The sequence below is a fragment of the Podarcis muralis genome, chromosome 14 (assembly GCF_964188315.1).
Source record: "Podarcis muralis chromosome 14, rPodMur119.hap1.1, whole genome shotgun sequence".
Classification (NCBI taxonomy): domain Eukaryota; kingdom Metazoa; phylum Chordata; class Lepidosauria; order Squamata; family Lacertidae; genus Podarcis; species Podarcis muralis.
This window is the reverse complement of record NC_135668.1, coordinates 27354609-27369005: the sequence shown is the minus strand read 5'-3', so window position 1 is coordinate 27369005 and position 14397 is coordinate 27354609. Positions and strand designations below refer to the sequence as shown.

The 14397-nt window shown below is 46.1% G+C and overlaps 1 protein-coding gene across 7 annotated transcripts in view; it reads left to right on the top strand.

The window, feature by feature from the left end:
• The window catches only part of MEGF11 (multiple EGF like domains 11), a 339710-nt gene that overhangs the window by 255107 nt on the left and 70206 nt on the right, over positions 1-14397 (top strand). For all 7 annotated transcript variants that reach the window (XM_028705587.2, XM_028705582.2, XM_028705584.2 and 4 more), the window contains 3 exons: positions 5945-6065; positions 8785-8948; positions 9686-9788. In XM_028705587.2, coding sequence (XP_028561420.2) covers positions 5945-6065; positions 8785-8948; positions 9686-9788 — 388 coding nt within the window. The remainder of the gene's footprint in view (positions 1-5944; positions 6066-8784; positions 8949-9685; positions 9789-14397) is intronic.

Below are 14397 nucleotides of genomic sequence, written 5' to 3'. Positions count from 1 at the left end.
AGTGTCTGTAACCCGAGGTACCACTGTATTGCCAGCCAGGATGGGGTGCTTACCCCTTCCCCTCCCGGCTCCCACTCATGGAGTCTCCCCTGCAAATGCCCCTCTGACTGCGCTTAACTTGTTTTCTGCCCACTAAACTTTGAGGGAAAAGGCTGGGGAGGTGGGCATATGCAAGGAGAAATCAGCAAGTATACAAAGGATAAATTATCGCTTCTCTTGCCTGGCTACCTTCTCCTACAAATGGGCCCATTCTCTCTTCCCACCCCCCACCCCACCAAATGTTCCCACATTTGCATTATCTCAGCATGTTCAGGTTTGCCGAGATCTCACGTAGTTCCTCCCTCAGCAAACCTGCAAGTTCTCATCCATGCAACAGGATCCCTGGGGCTGTTTATCTCACATCATGACCTGTCCTCCCTGCCCAGTATTTTATCATTAGCACCAATAACAGCACCTGCAGAGAACTATTAGCAGCGCTCCAAGAGGAAGCTCATCCTTCCAGAGATCATCGTTCTTTTTGGAAGGCTAAAGACATGGCTGTCCTGCCTGGGGCTGATGGGCGTTGCAGTCCAAAAACATCTGGAGGGAAGGCTGATTCAGAGTTTTAGATCTGCTGTGTATGTACCTGAGAAGCACCCCTCTTAATTTCCACAGGAACCCAATTAGGGAACTCAGTCTGTTCTCCCCACTTTGATATGGGAAGCCATATGTTCCCCTTGCGGGGGATTGCTTGTCAGGAGCTGAGGTGGGTTAATTGTAAATGTTGCCCTTAAGTTAGCAAATACACACATCCCTATCTAGGATCTGCATCAGTGCACTGGAATGTTTGAGGAGGACATCCCGCAGCATTTAAATACATCCACGGTTTATGAAATAAATCGGCTTATCTGGCATAGCAGATTCTGGGATCAAGCAACCCCTGTATTTTTGTCACTCAGACCTGCAGAGATAAAGGTGTCTATTGGTACCTTTCACCTACTCTCTGGATTTTATAAACATCTGTGGCCCCTGCAAATTGTACATTTCCTACAACACCCTCCCTTGATGGGGAGCAATGGATTTTATTTCACCAAATTCCCTCTGCGTCTCTTTTAATGCACTCTGCTTCATACCATTGCCTTACTCATGATGCTGGGGGGGGGACACACACACACATGAAAAATGTGCATTTTACATTTTTGAAAGAGAAACAGGAAAAGAAGAAATAAATACAACCTTCTCCCTAAATCAGTAGTGGGTGACCATTTTTTCCCCCTGTTGAGGGCCACATTCCCTTGGGAGTTATCTGTTGAGGGCCACATCATGGGCAGTGGGTGGGGCCTGAGCCAAAGGTGGGGGAGGCAACCCCATTTTCTCTCTCTTTTTTGCAACCCTTTTGAGACCCTAGGAGCCCATCCTCTGTAGCTAACTCATCTTCGTTTACTCTTCTTGGCACCAGTCAGCACAAGGGGTAAGAAAACTGCTTCTCCGTGACTAAAAAGCTCGCCTTTCATGTTGATTGGGCATTTAGATGCTGGAGACTGGGACTCTACTGTAGAAACACAAACAGGTCTTCATCCTTCCCCTACTCCCTGTGACCCTCAACCACAAGACCTCTGCAGGGTGCCTCTCAAATGTGCAGCTGTCCCACCTGAAGCCTGATGCAGTCCATGCAAGCTGCCATTCACCACGAAGGGTGGAAAGAGTCAGGTATCCATATTGTGTCTGCCCCCACCCTGCTAATATGACAATTTCCATTATTTCAATGAGAAAATACATGGATAAAACCACAGCAAAAAAAATCAATAAGAGAGAGAGAGGGCAGTGGTTCATTCTGGGATTGATCAAAGTTTTGTTCTTTGGCTAAAATCAGCCGGCGGAGTGGGAGCGAGAATTAGATCCAGAATCCGGCTTTTGGTGGGAGAGTAACCTTTTTGTCTTATGATATCTTTCTCATGGAAATTATATTATGGAAATCTCCATAACAGCCAGGGGAGGAGAGTCAGATACAATACAGATACCTGTCCTCATCTTCCTCCCCAACATTGTGGTGAAGAGCAGCTTGCATGGGGGGGGGGGGGTACGTGGGGAGGAGGAAGCAAGCATTTCCATTGAGCTCAGGAACGGAGAACAGCCCTTTCAAATCAGCCCTTTAAGCTGAAATCCCACAGCAAACAATTAACTGCCGATGAATCTTCACGTGGTCCATATGGAATCCTCAGCTGTGGGGAAAAGAGGCATTAAATATCAGTCTATTTATGGCGAGATTCCTTAATATAGCCATAACACCTTTCCCCCACTTCCCATGGGGTGGGTGGGTTATACATTTTGAATTTAATTCACTATCCTTTCTCGTTTCATGCTGCCTCCAGTGGTACCCTTTCTGCTGGAATGTTCCGTACTGATTAAGTTGCCAAACTGACCAGAAGGAAAAGGGTGGGAGAGAAGGGAGGGAGAGAACGGTCACCATATGGAGCCCAGATGTTGATTAATTTCGGTAAATGGGATAGGAATCTGAAACACCATATTGCAAGAGAAAAGATCCGCTAACATTTGATCCCCAGCCTAATAGAATATATACTCATTAATGAATGGCAAGGAAGAGAGCCTGTTGCAATCATCGTCAGAGGTGGGGAGGTTGCGGGTGCATCAATTGGATAGAAGTGCCCACGTGCATCTCATTCCGTAAGCCAGGCTCCCCAAATTGAGGTGAAAATGTTAATGATTTTTGCATTTAGAATTAATCCCTGCTTGGAGCGGCTGCAGCTGGTTTGAGTCATATGTTTTCTGGTATAGAAGCTAAAAGGGCAATCCTATGTCTGTCTGGGACGCGGGTGGCACTGTGGGTTAAACCACAGAGCCTAGGACTTGCCGATCAGAAGGTCGGCGGTTCGAATCCCCGCGACGGGGTGAGCTCCCACTGCTCGGTCCCTGCTCCTGCCGACCTAGCAATTTGAAAGCACGTCAAAGTGCAAGTAGATAAATAGGTACCGCTCCGGTGGGAAGGTAAACGGCATTTCCGTGCCCTGCTCTGGTTCGCCAGAAGCGACTTAGTCATGCTAGCCACATGACCCGGAAGCTGTACACCGGCTCCCTCGGCCAATAAAGCGAGATGAGCGCCGCAACCCCAGAGTCAGTCACGACTGGACCTAATGGTCAGGGGTCCCTTTACCTTTATGTCTGTCTACTTAGAAGTAAGCCCCACTGTGTTCAGTAGGCCTTGTAGTCTGGCAACTGTGCATAGGATTGAAGCCCTCTTAGCAGTCCCACCATCCGCAAAAGCTCTGTGGGATGGTGGCCTGGGAGAGGGCGTTCTCTCTGGCCACCTCTAAGAAGATGTGGCTGGTACCTTCATTGTGCAGTTTTCAGCAGATGTAGAAGACACATGTCTTCATCCTGGCCTTCCACTGTACCTGAGAGCAGCAGACTAGCTTAGAGAAAGCAGCACATGCTGCTGCTGCTTGCCTCACACAATCCCTCACCTCACATTGCCTAATGGTAGGGCCGGCCCTTTCAGAGGAAATGCTTGGCAGTCTGCCTGATAAAAAGCCATAGTGGCCATGGAATATCACCATATTTTGAACTGCTTCTTCTTAATGATAAACAGTTGGAACAAATAGCAGTTGTGGGGGGTGGCAGGAAACCAGGGAGGGACCCTGATCAGATCAAGAGCACACTCCAGAATGGTGGGGACACGACTGTTTTCTTTCTTCCAAACAAAAGTGACCACACTTTTGTAAGCACACTTTTTAAAAATGTGTGTTTATCACAAAGCCATGTAGTGTTGGCCTTAGAGGGGAAGTTCCCTCATCCCTCACTCAGTTAATGCCAAGCTCTTCTGTCTCTAAACTAAAGGAGTGGCCTTGAGGATTATTATCATGTGAAGGTTGATGGAACCTTCCCCCCCCCCTGAAGTTTCTTCACACACCCCTTGACCTTAATAGCTCCTACCACACATTCCTTTGGGCACCATCCTTCTCAACGAAAAAGGTCCACCTGTGTACAAATTTTCCCTGGCCACTGTGAGAAAAAGATGCTGAACTAGATGGGCCCCTGGCCTGATCCAGTAGGCCCTTCTTATGTTCGCTGATTTCCATTGTTAGCTCAGTGCTTCAGTCCAGGTTCAGTAGATGAATGCCATAATGTAACTGTCTGACTTAATGTTTTGAGATTCCGTAAAGCATATATATTCCGGCCTTTCCATTGCACAGATGAACTTCAGTTTTGCAACTTTCTTGGGGCACAGACATTTCCCCTCCCTTTTATTTGTGCTAATTTGCAGAGCATCTCATACATTGATTTTGCAATATAAATAATACATCATTATGTATGCTCAGCAGTTTCTCTGGGATTTGAAAATATCACTTCTTTGGGGCCTTGTTTGTTTGTTTGTTTGCTTATTTTGCCTCTGCGAGGAGACCAAGCTTCGCACGACATTAAGCCCTTGTCGTCTTTTGTGATTAGCGCTTTGTCCGTGATGTTTTTCTTAATGAGCAAACAGCTGTTCAGAGAGATTTGCCATTTTACCTTTCCTACCTCCAGCTGTACGGCTGCCAATAATTTGTCCCTGTTCTCCTTTTGCGCCAATCCCAAAGAAACCATTGTGATGCTGTCAGTTCCTGGGAAACAATGGACATTGTGTAGAAGGACTTTGTCTAAACTGGAGATGGCAATGGCTGGATAGCCCAGGCTGCTTTTCAGACCCGGAGATGCTTCCTTAGAATGTTGAGAATCTCAGTTTTGCTGCTATGATGATTCAACCTTTCAAGGATAACTTTAAATGTGATGCAAAACTGAAAGGGGTTTCAACAAGATTCATAGCAGTTTCCCACTTCTGCAGTATTTCAGGGTCACTTAAGAACATCATAAGAGCCTGCTGGGTCAAAGCAACAAGCTATTTAGTCCAGCATCCTATTCTCACATTGGCCAACCAGATGCCTGTGGGAAGCTCACAAACATAATTCAAGCACAATAACACACGCCACACTCCTGCATTCTCCAGAAACCAGTATTCAGAAAAACTGACGGTGGAGGCAGAGCAACAGCCATCATGACTAGTAGCAATTGGCAACCGTCTTCTCCATGAATTGGTCCAATCCTCTTTTAAAATCATCCAAGTTGGTGGCTATCCCAGTTTCATGTGGGAGTGAGTTCCATGGATTAACTGTGCACTGTTTAGCTTCTGGCATGATTCGTTTCCTACACAGGATGCTGGAAGCAGCATGCAGATTGTTCTGTGTATTTTTTTCTCTGTGTCCATTTACATGTTTTGAGATGCTGCAGGCCACTGTGTTGTTCTGTTATACCTTAGGGACAGCCTGAACCAAGCTTACCAGTGTGGTGTAGTGGTTAAGAGTGGTAGACTCGTAATCTGGGGAACCGGGTTCGTGTCTCTGCTCCTCCACATGCAGCTGCTGGGTGACCTTGGGCTAGTCACACTTCTCTGAAGTCTCTCAGCCCCACTCACCTCACAGAGTGTTTGTTGTGAGGGAGGAGGGGAAAGGAGAATGTTAGCTGCTTTGAGACTCCTTCGGGTAGTGATAAAGCGGGATATCAAATCCAAACTCCTCCTCCTCCTCCTCCTCCTCCTCCTCCTCCTCCTCCTCCTCCTCCTCCTCCTCTTCTTCTTCTTCCGCCCTCTAGTTGCTTTGAACTACAGCTCTCATCAGCCCCAGCGTTACTGTATATGGCCATGCTGCCTGGGGCTAACGCAAGTGGTGGTCAAAACATCTGGAAGTTACCAAGCTGAAGAAGGCTGCCTTAGGAAATTACTCTTTCTGAGTATTCTTCCAGATGCCCTCAGGGATTCAGCTGTATCATCCTTGAGGGAAGTGCAAGGAGTTTGGGCCTTCTCAGTAGAGATGGGCAAGTTCTACGATCCTCTTATTAGCTTCTGAGCTGGCCACGATTACCTGGACCCCATACTTCTCCTTCTTCCTCAGCTTGGTTTCATTTTGGTTTGCAGGGAGAAGACTGCTCTGTCGTTTGTGCAGCCGGAACATACGGAGGCAACTGCTCATTGGTTTGCAACTGCAGAAACGATGGCGGGTGCTCCCCAGTGGACGGTTCGTGCTTTTGCAGAGAAGGTAAAGGTCCTGCTTCAAGGGCTACCGTGAGGTAGCATAAATCATACTCTCCTGTGCTAAAATGTTCACCAAATGGCTCCAGGCTGTGAAGCAGGTCAGGATCTCTCAAGTTGGTAGTAAATCATAACATGGAGTGTTATGCTGCCCTTCGGAGGTCTCTGTTTGTGTTTTTCCAGGAATCAGTTAACATTGGTTTACTCCTGCTACTATGTATATCTGAAGAAGTGTGCATGCACACAAGAGCTCATACCAATAACAAACTTAGTTGGTCTCTAAGGTGCTACTGGAAGGGATTTTTTTATCCTGCTACTATGATATGGTTGACACATACATGTCTGTCAGTTGACAATAAGTGATGGCTTTCGCATGTTGATGGGCTGTCATAGAGCAAATGCCTGAGTCACATTGTGCTTTTACTTCCAAATACTTTTGTGTGTGTGTGTGTGCACTGTACACCTAAAAATGTTAACAATATTTCATTTTGTATGTTATTATTAGTAGCAGTATTTATTATTTAACATTGTGACCTCTGATCACACAGTAAATTGTGTATTACTCTGCATATCATGTAGGTACATGTACGCTCAGCAGCACACAGGAACATCAGAAGCTGCCTTACACTAAGTCAGACCATTGGTCCATCAAGATTGGCATTGTCCCACAGCATACCCACTCTTCCCAAACAAACTAAGGAAAATACCCACAACACTTAACAGGCACACACAGACCATGCTCAAAGCATGGAAAGCAGAAATGGGCAAACTATCCCCAACCCCATCCTCACTAATTCCCCTGGCGTACCACCCATTATTCCACCACACAGCACAAAACCTCCAGATTAAAACCTGGCAAATCAGAGGCTTATATCGCCTAATAGACTTCTATAACAATAAAAAACCTTTGTCAACACAAGAAATATAGGACAAACTAGAAGACACCCAAATGCCCTGGTTAACACACCACCAATTACATGCCCTCTTAAACAATCAAGTAGTAAAATCAGCAGCAACTAGGCCCCTGACAACCTTCGAAAACCTCCTCCTAACAACAAAGGGATGTGGCAAGAAGATGGTATCCACAATATACAAAATACTACTCCAAAATCCCATGAACCCCCTAGATGCAATTAAAAAACAATGGGAGGACAACATAGGCTATGAGATTAACCCCACCCAGTAGACCAGAATATGGTCTAAACCCCTCTTTAAATCCATATCAACGAAAAGGAAAGAACTCACACTGAAACTCACCTACAGGTGGTACCTAACACCAAGGAAACTAGCACTAATATGCCCAGGAACTTCACCTAAATGTTGGAGAGGGTGCACCACTACAGGCACATACCTCCACATGTGGTGGGAATGCCCCAAAATCCAACTATTCTGGACAACAGCCATATGAGAAATATGTAAAATAACTAAGCAAGTATTAGAAATCACCCTAGAATTAGCCCTACTAAACATCTTCCAAGACAATAACGCCCATTTACATCACAAAGAACTCATAACCCACCTACTTTCAGCAGCCAGAAACATCATAACCAGACACTGGAGAGACCTGTCAGGAGTAAGCATGGACCAATGGTACCAAATAGTACGGGAAACGGCCCTACTAGAAAAATTAACCAATAAACTGAAACTGGCACAGGGACAAATAGAAGAAGATGCCTTCACCCCGGTATGGCTCCCCTTTATCACATACACAGCCCAACAAGACAACGACAAAAATCCACCAACAGCATACGAGTCAATATGGCTAACCTGATCCAAAACACCCACCTACCCCACTCACACATGAAAACAAAGCTCACCACAGCCAATCACAAATGAACAACCACAGCCTAGGCCACCTGCAACCTCCCTCACCACCAAAAGAACATAAGCAAATAGCAGAGAACCTGCACAAGCGATGCTGACACAAAACCCCACACATACATTAAGTAAAATAGAAAAATCGCTACCCGACCCCGACCCCACTCGTCCTTCCCCCCTCCACCTCTCTCCCCCTTTTCTTCCTAAAGTAACACTAATGTCTCTACAAATGAAACTGATCTGTAAAAATGTTACTTGGAATAAAAATTTACAAAAAGAAGAAGAAGAAGATTGGCATTGTCTGCACTGACTCTGCACAAATCTATGGCACTTAGGTAGAAATTTCATGTCCCCTCAGACCATGAAGATTCTCAATTGAATGTTCTCACACACTTCACTTGTGAAAGCTGAATTCCGATCGATTGATTCCTGTGCTTGCTTTTGGCTTGGCCATTCCTGTGTGGTTAACACAGCCTTCCCCAAAACACCAGCCGTCACCATATGTTCCAAAGCACATTCTGCCCTACTGATTGGAAACATGACAAGAAATCTAGATGGCACAGTTCTGTGGGTGCGTGACACAAACAACTGCTACCATCTCTAAATTGGGTGCCTTCTCCAAGAAAGATCTGCAGGGCAGGGTAGCCAAGATGACCCAGTTTTCTAGGGCAAAGGACAAGATGGTGCCACCTATTCCATGCACTGAATAACTGGCAATTGCCTCCTATTTCAGCACTGGTGACTGGACAGCGTACTGTAATTCACTTGAGCCACATACACAGCCCTGTCTGCTCCACACCCCTCAGCTTTTGCCACCTGAGGCAGCTTCCTTGTCCTTCCTAATAGCAGGGTCTGCTCTAAAGGGGGTAATGGTTGACACATCTGACTTGTGCTCTGTCTTGTTCCAGGGTGGCAGGGAGCAGATTGTTCCATTCCATGTCCGAGTGGCACTTGGGGTCTCAACTGCAACCAGTCGTGTTACTGTGCCAATGGAGCTGCCTGCAACCCTGTAGATGGATTCTGCCTTTGCTCTCCTGGCTGGCAAGGGGATTTCTGTGACCAGCCCTGCCCTGTAAGTTTACTTTTGATCCTTATCCAGGTCAGTAATTAGGGTGCCATTGACCTAAGAACAGCATCCAAGCAAAGGGAACAAAACGTCTTTTCAGTGTTGTGCATGAAAATGCCCAGATCAGTGGTTAACATCTATGCTAGGACATCCACCCCACCCCACCTCATGAAGGCTGCAAGGTCCCTCCAACTTTTGCAGAAGAAGACATCTGTACACAGAACCTCTGTTTTAGCTTTGCTTTTCAGATCTACATCCTAAAACAGTTAAAATGTTTGAAAAGCAATTACAGTTAAAAACATCTAAAAGCTATTACAGTTAAAACATTCTAAAAGCAATGTTATCATTAGAAATATTATTCCATCCAAGGATCTTGTGGTTGCCAAGAACACTTTTCTTCAGCCACCAAATTCCTGAGCAAACAGGAAAGGTTTCAAATTCCTCCTGAAAGTTAATAATGATGGAGAAGCACTTTACTAGGGAGGGCGTTCCACAACCACAGAGCCACCCCTGAAAAGGCCCTGCCATGAGTGAGTGCCAACCAGGCAGGCTGTGGTGGCAGAACCACCAACAAGGCCTCACCTGCTAATTGTAGGGTCTGAGATGGTTGGTACTTGGAAAAGGCAGTCATTTAGGTCTAATTACAATCACAACTACCAGAGTGGCTGGTAGGAAAATGTAGTTATATATATATATATAAATAACTAAGAGCCTTTCCCATTCTCTGTTTCTTTTTCTGGAAGGACGGGACATACGGCCTGAACTGCAGTGAACACTGTGATTGTAGCCATGCAGACGGATGTGATCCGGTTACAGGTTATTGTTGCTGCCTTGCTGGTTGGACAGGTAAAAATGGCAAGCTGACAAGTATGTTATCCTCCAGCTCTATCCATGACCAGTTCAAGTGCCACACTTTGCCTTTAAACCTTTTTTTAAAATCCCATTGAGGCCAGTGAGATCTTCAGTGATACCTTAAGGGCCCCTCCAAACTGCTGGTGGGGTGTGTGTGTGTGTGTGTGTGTGTGTTTTGTTTTGTTTTGTTTTTTGCAAGTGTCTTCTGGAACATGTCATTGATGCAGTAATAGTGTATTAGTGATGGATTTGTACGGGATCAACCACAGATCATTCTGCTTTGTGGTGCTTCCCGAATGATACAGCATCGTATTTGTCACACACATCCTGGACCATTTGCGGCATAAAGGGTTACAGGACTTCAGCAGCAACTGGTGGCACATGCACTGATTAGAAATGTCCTGAAACATTTGCAAGCACAAGCAACACTGAAAGCACGTCACCCCACACAGGCCTGGGCAGAGTGTGATCCCAACAGAGACTGGCCAAATGTGAATGTGAGGCCAGGGTCTTACCTTGAGAGGCAGCAGTGGTGGCAGCAGCAGGGTTGCCGCAACAAACAGCTGTGCAAGCCTTTGGGAGGCAGAGATGTGAGAGGGCATCAGAGGAGGGAGGGAAGGAAAAACAGACAGAGGCCAGTATTGCCCATGGCACCCCTGACCATCAGTCAAGGCACCCCAGGGTGCCACGGCACACTGGTTGAAAAGCACTGGTCTAGAGTAAAGCCCAGAATTCTCCCAGATGCTACCCTCTTGTTTTGATTGTCACTGTTACACATGGACAAATATTGCAGCACACTTTATTATTCACATTTTACTGAGGCTGAAGCTGAAAGGTGGCAGAGTAAGGTTGCCCATTTAAGACTGTGTCTGAGGTGGGAATCACTTGCCAACAATGGCTCTGTTTAATTCAAACAGCCAGCGGTTTCTGCCGCTAATGGCATTATTTTTAGAAATGCTGCTTCAACGTTGCCGCTGTGACTGCAGAGTCACACTGAGCAACAGCTGTGGCTCTGAAGATACATTAGTGATAGGATTTCTTGGGAAATTTGGCTGCTCCCCTCAACAGGAGAGATCCGGACCAGCATTAAAACCAGCTACCAAGTTTTGGGTTCTGGAGCACCGAGCCTTAATTACTGGCCATGGACAACTTTTGCCGCCTTCTCTCTGTCGAGCGGTGTCATCGTCACAGCAGCAAGCCCTCCCAAGAAAACAATGGGGTTGCAGAGGAAGCGATGTGAAGAGCTCCCAAATCAAAAGGCAACTTTTTATAATTAAACAGCATGGAAGGAAGGAAGCAAGGAGGGAAGGAGAGGAGAGTGAGAGATGGGAGTTGCGTTGCTTAGGAACCATTTGTAGCGGGGCCTTGGCGCTGCACAGTTCCATCCGCCGGCCAAGCTCCCCCACTGCCCTTTTGATTGACGGCCCTTGCAGTCATCCCTCTGAGGTGCCAGGTGCTCATTGGCCTCTTGCTGTCAGGGGTGAACTCCATAAGGGCAACTGCACAAGGTTGTTGTCACTAAAATGACAAAGAGCCTTGCTGCACTATTACTAAATTTATTGTGACATGAACAGGGACTGTCAGCAAAATAGGGCCAGAAGATCTAGACCCATAAGAGGAATCTGCTGCATCAGGCAAGTGGCCCTTCTAGTCCAGATTCCTGTTCTCACATTGGCCAGTCAGATGCCTGTGGGAAATGGAGGAGGGGTCATGTGTTAGACCACCTGTTTCTTAAAATGGCGAAGTACTTGCGGATGCCTCCTTGCCTACTTAGAGAAGAGACCATGTGGCTCCCGATTAAAGAGGATCATTCATGTGACCAGTCCAACAAACATTGCTTTCTAGACAACATTTGCCCTCTGTGACATCGTTCCAATCTCTCTATGGAGTCCGTGGTTGGCTGGGATCACTCCAGATGAGCGAGATCAGTGAAGGGAAAATGGCATCCACCCTGAGAAATTAATGACAATAAATAGCAGTGAATGTGGCCTTTAAAAAAGACCAAAGCGAGGGTGTTTGGGTGGTCATTTTGAACTCCTTAAAGCTGGCTTAGTCAACCTGGTGCATCTAAATCTTTTTGAGTACAATTCAAGTTGACCCCAGATGGTATAACCGTATGTATTGGGGCTGATGGGAGCTGTAGTTCAGCACATTAGGTTGGCGAAGGCTACCTTAAAAGCATAATGTTCATCCTGAAACTATTTGCAGATGAACACTGGTTAAAAAAACAAGCAAGCAAGCAAACTTCCTGTATGTAGAAAACCAGAATCTATAGGGGAATGCTAGCCCAGCTGGGATTTTTTTTTTTTTAATTGGGAAACATGATTTTAAACCTACACTTTCCAGTCCTTCCACTCTGAAGTGGTGTGTTGCTAGTAGCACATCATATTTGTGAATTGCAATATTTCTGGCTTTGAAGTTTGTGTACTGGTGTGCTTGGAGAAACATCTTTACACTTTTAAAATCCTGTTAGGAACATAGGAAGCTGCATTATATTGAATCAGACCATGGGTCCATCTAGCTCAGTATTGCCTGCACTGACTGGCAGCAGCTCTCCAGGTTTTACGTTTCCCCTCCCTGCTTGGAGAATCTGGGGTTTGAACCTGGGACTATCTACATGCAAAGCAGATGCTTTGCCACTGAACAACTCTTGATGGTTTGCTGTTTGGTGCGATGCTTTTGGCGTGCTGTGAAATTTCCACTTCCTATTTACAAAGCTTGAAACTGAGCAAGAAGACCCTTGTAAGAAATTATACTTGCAGTTTCAAGTCACAGGGATCAGACATCACATTCTTATGGCTTTCATGTTATTGTTTGAAGTTGTGAACTGTATCATGTTGTCCGTTTTGCAAACATGGCATTATCAATAATAGAGTGCCAAACTTGATGGGGGTGGGGAGGGGGGAAATTGCTGTCCTGGTTTTTTTACTAATTAGAGATGGCCTAGAAAAGATCAGAAAAGTTCGGGAATTTCTGAAGGTTTTGCTCTCTGCAGCTCATGAGGGTAAGCCAATTCAAATGACTCTCTGATGCTAATGGCCAGCGAAAGTCTGATCTAAAAAAAGTTATTCTGTGTGTTCACCCACCCCCCAAAAAAGGAATTTGCATTGATGTCAGGAGCTGAGTGCAAGAGATCAATGGGAGGGGAAATAACTGGGTTTTCTTTCCTCTTTAAAGTAGGTTCTCAAGATACTACTCATTAAAAAAAAACCCTCCCAGAAACTAATAATATGAGTGAGGCAGACAGGAAGCACAGGGGAGAGAACTTGGATAAAAGTCTTCAAGGGGTTTGTACAGGACTTCTGTGTCTTAATTTTTTCCTTAACATTTGTCATCCATCTTATCAAGTCAGGTAGCAGCAACATACAGTACTGAACAACCCCACCCTGTGATAAATAACCGACATCCATATTGATAGCAACCACAGAACAAGAAGGCACAGACAGATACGGTAGCAGATAGAGAACAAACATCAACATCACGCATATGGGGACACCAAAAGGTCACCATGAACTCTGGGAAGCCCACAAGCAGGAAGTGAGCACAACAGCATTCTCCCCACTTGTGAGTCCCAGAAAGTATTCAGAGGCACCCCTGTGGATGTGTTGGACGCTAGCTCACATTTGCCCTTACTTCCTAAAGCTTTGTGTGACCTCCTGCCTCACTGTTCACTTAACAGAAGAGCATAATAAGAGCAGCATCCTGTTCTCACAGTGGTCACTGACATCCCTGTGGAAAGTCTTCAAGCTGGACATGCATGCAGTAGCACTCTCCCCTACTGTGGCCTCCAGCAACTGGTATTCAGAAGCATTATTGCCTTCAACATTACTGAAGAAGAAGAGTTTGGATTTGATATCCCACTTTATCACTACCCGAAGGAGTCTCAAAGCGGCTAACAATCTCCTTTCCCTTCCTCCCCCACAACAAACACTGTGAGGTGAGTGAGGCTGAGAGACTTCAGAGAAGTGTGACTAGCCCAAGGTCACCCAGCAGCTGCATGTGGAGGAGCGGGGATGCGAACCTGGTTCACCAGATTACGAGTCCACCGGTCTTAACCACTACACCACACATGACTGCACAGCCATTGTTACTGGTAGCCTTTGATAGCCTTGATCTACATGAATTTGTCTGATCCTCCTTTGAAGTCATCCAAGCTGGTGGCCATTGAAAGGTTCTGTAGTTGCACAGTGAACAAGGAGAGCAGCAGGCCAGACTCAAGCTATTTATACCAGGGCTGGTTAACCCAGAAACTTCATACTGCCTGTCACAGGAGCTGGAACCTGCCAGGGAAGTTCAGGGGACAAGCAGATAAAGCTAAGCCAGGCAGTGTCAAGACAGGTCTCTCTAAGGAATTATGGACTCTGATCAGCTTCCAGTGGATCTTGATGGCTGGAAGATGTTATCTCAGACAAAACCTGGAGCCAACTGAGGCCTTATGGAGGCTGGCAAGGCTAGTATTACAGTTGACCCCATCACCACCGCCACCAGGAGCCAGCATTGCTGACTTCAAGGTTCCTTGTCTAACTCAGCAGTCACTGACATCTGCACTGTGAAAGTGGTGTTAATCCCCTGAGTAAGGTGAGAAAGGGACGCAGGTGGTGCT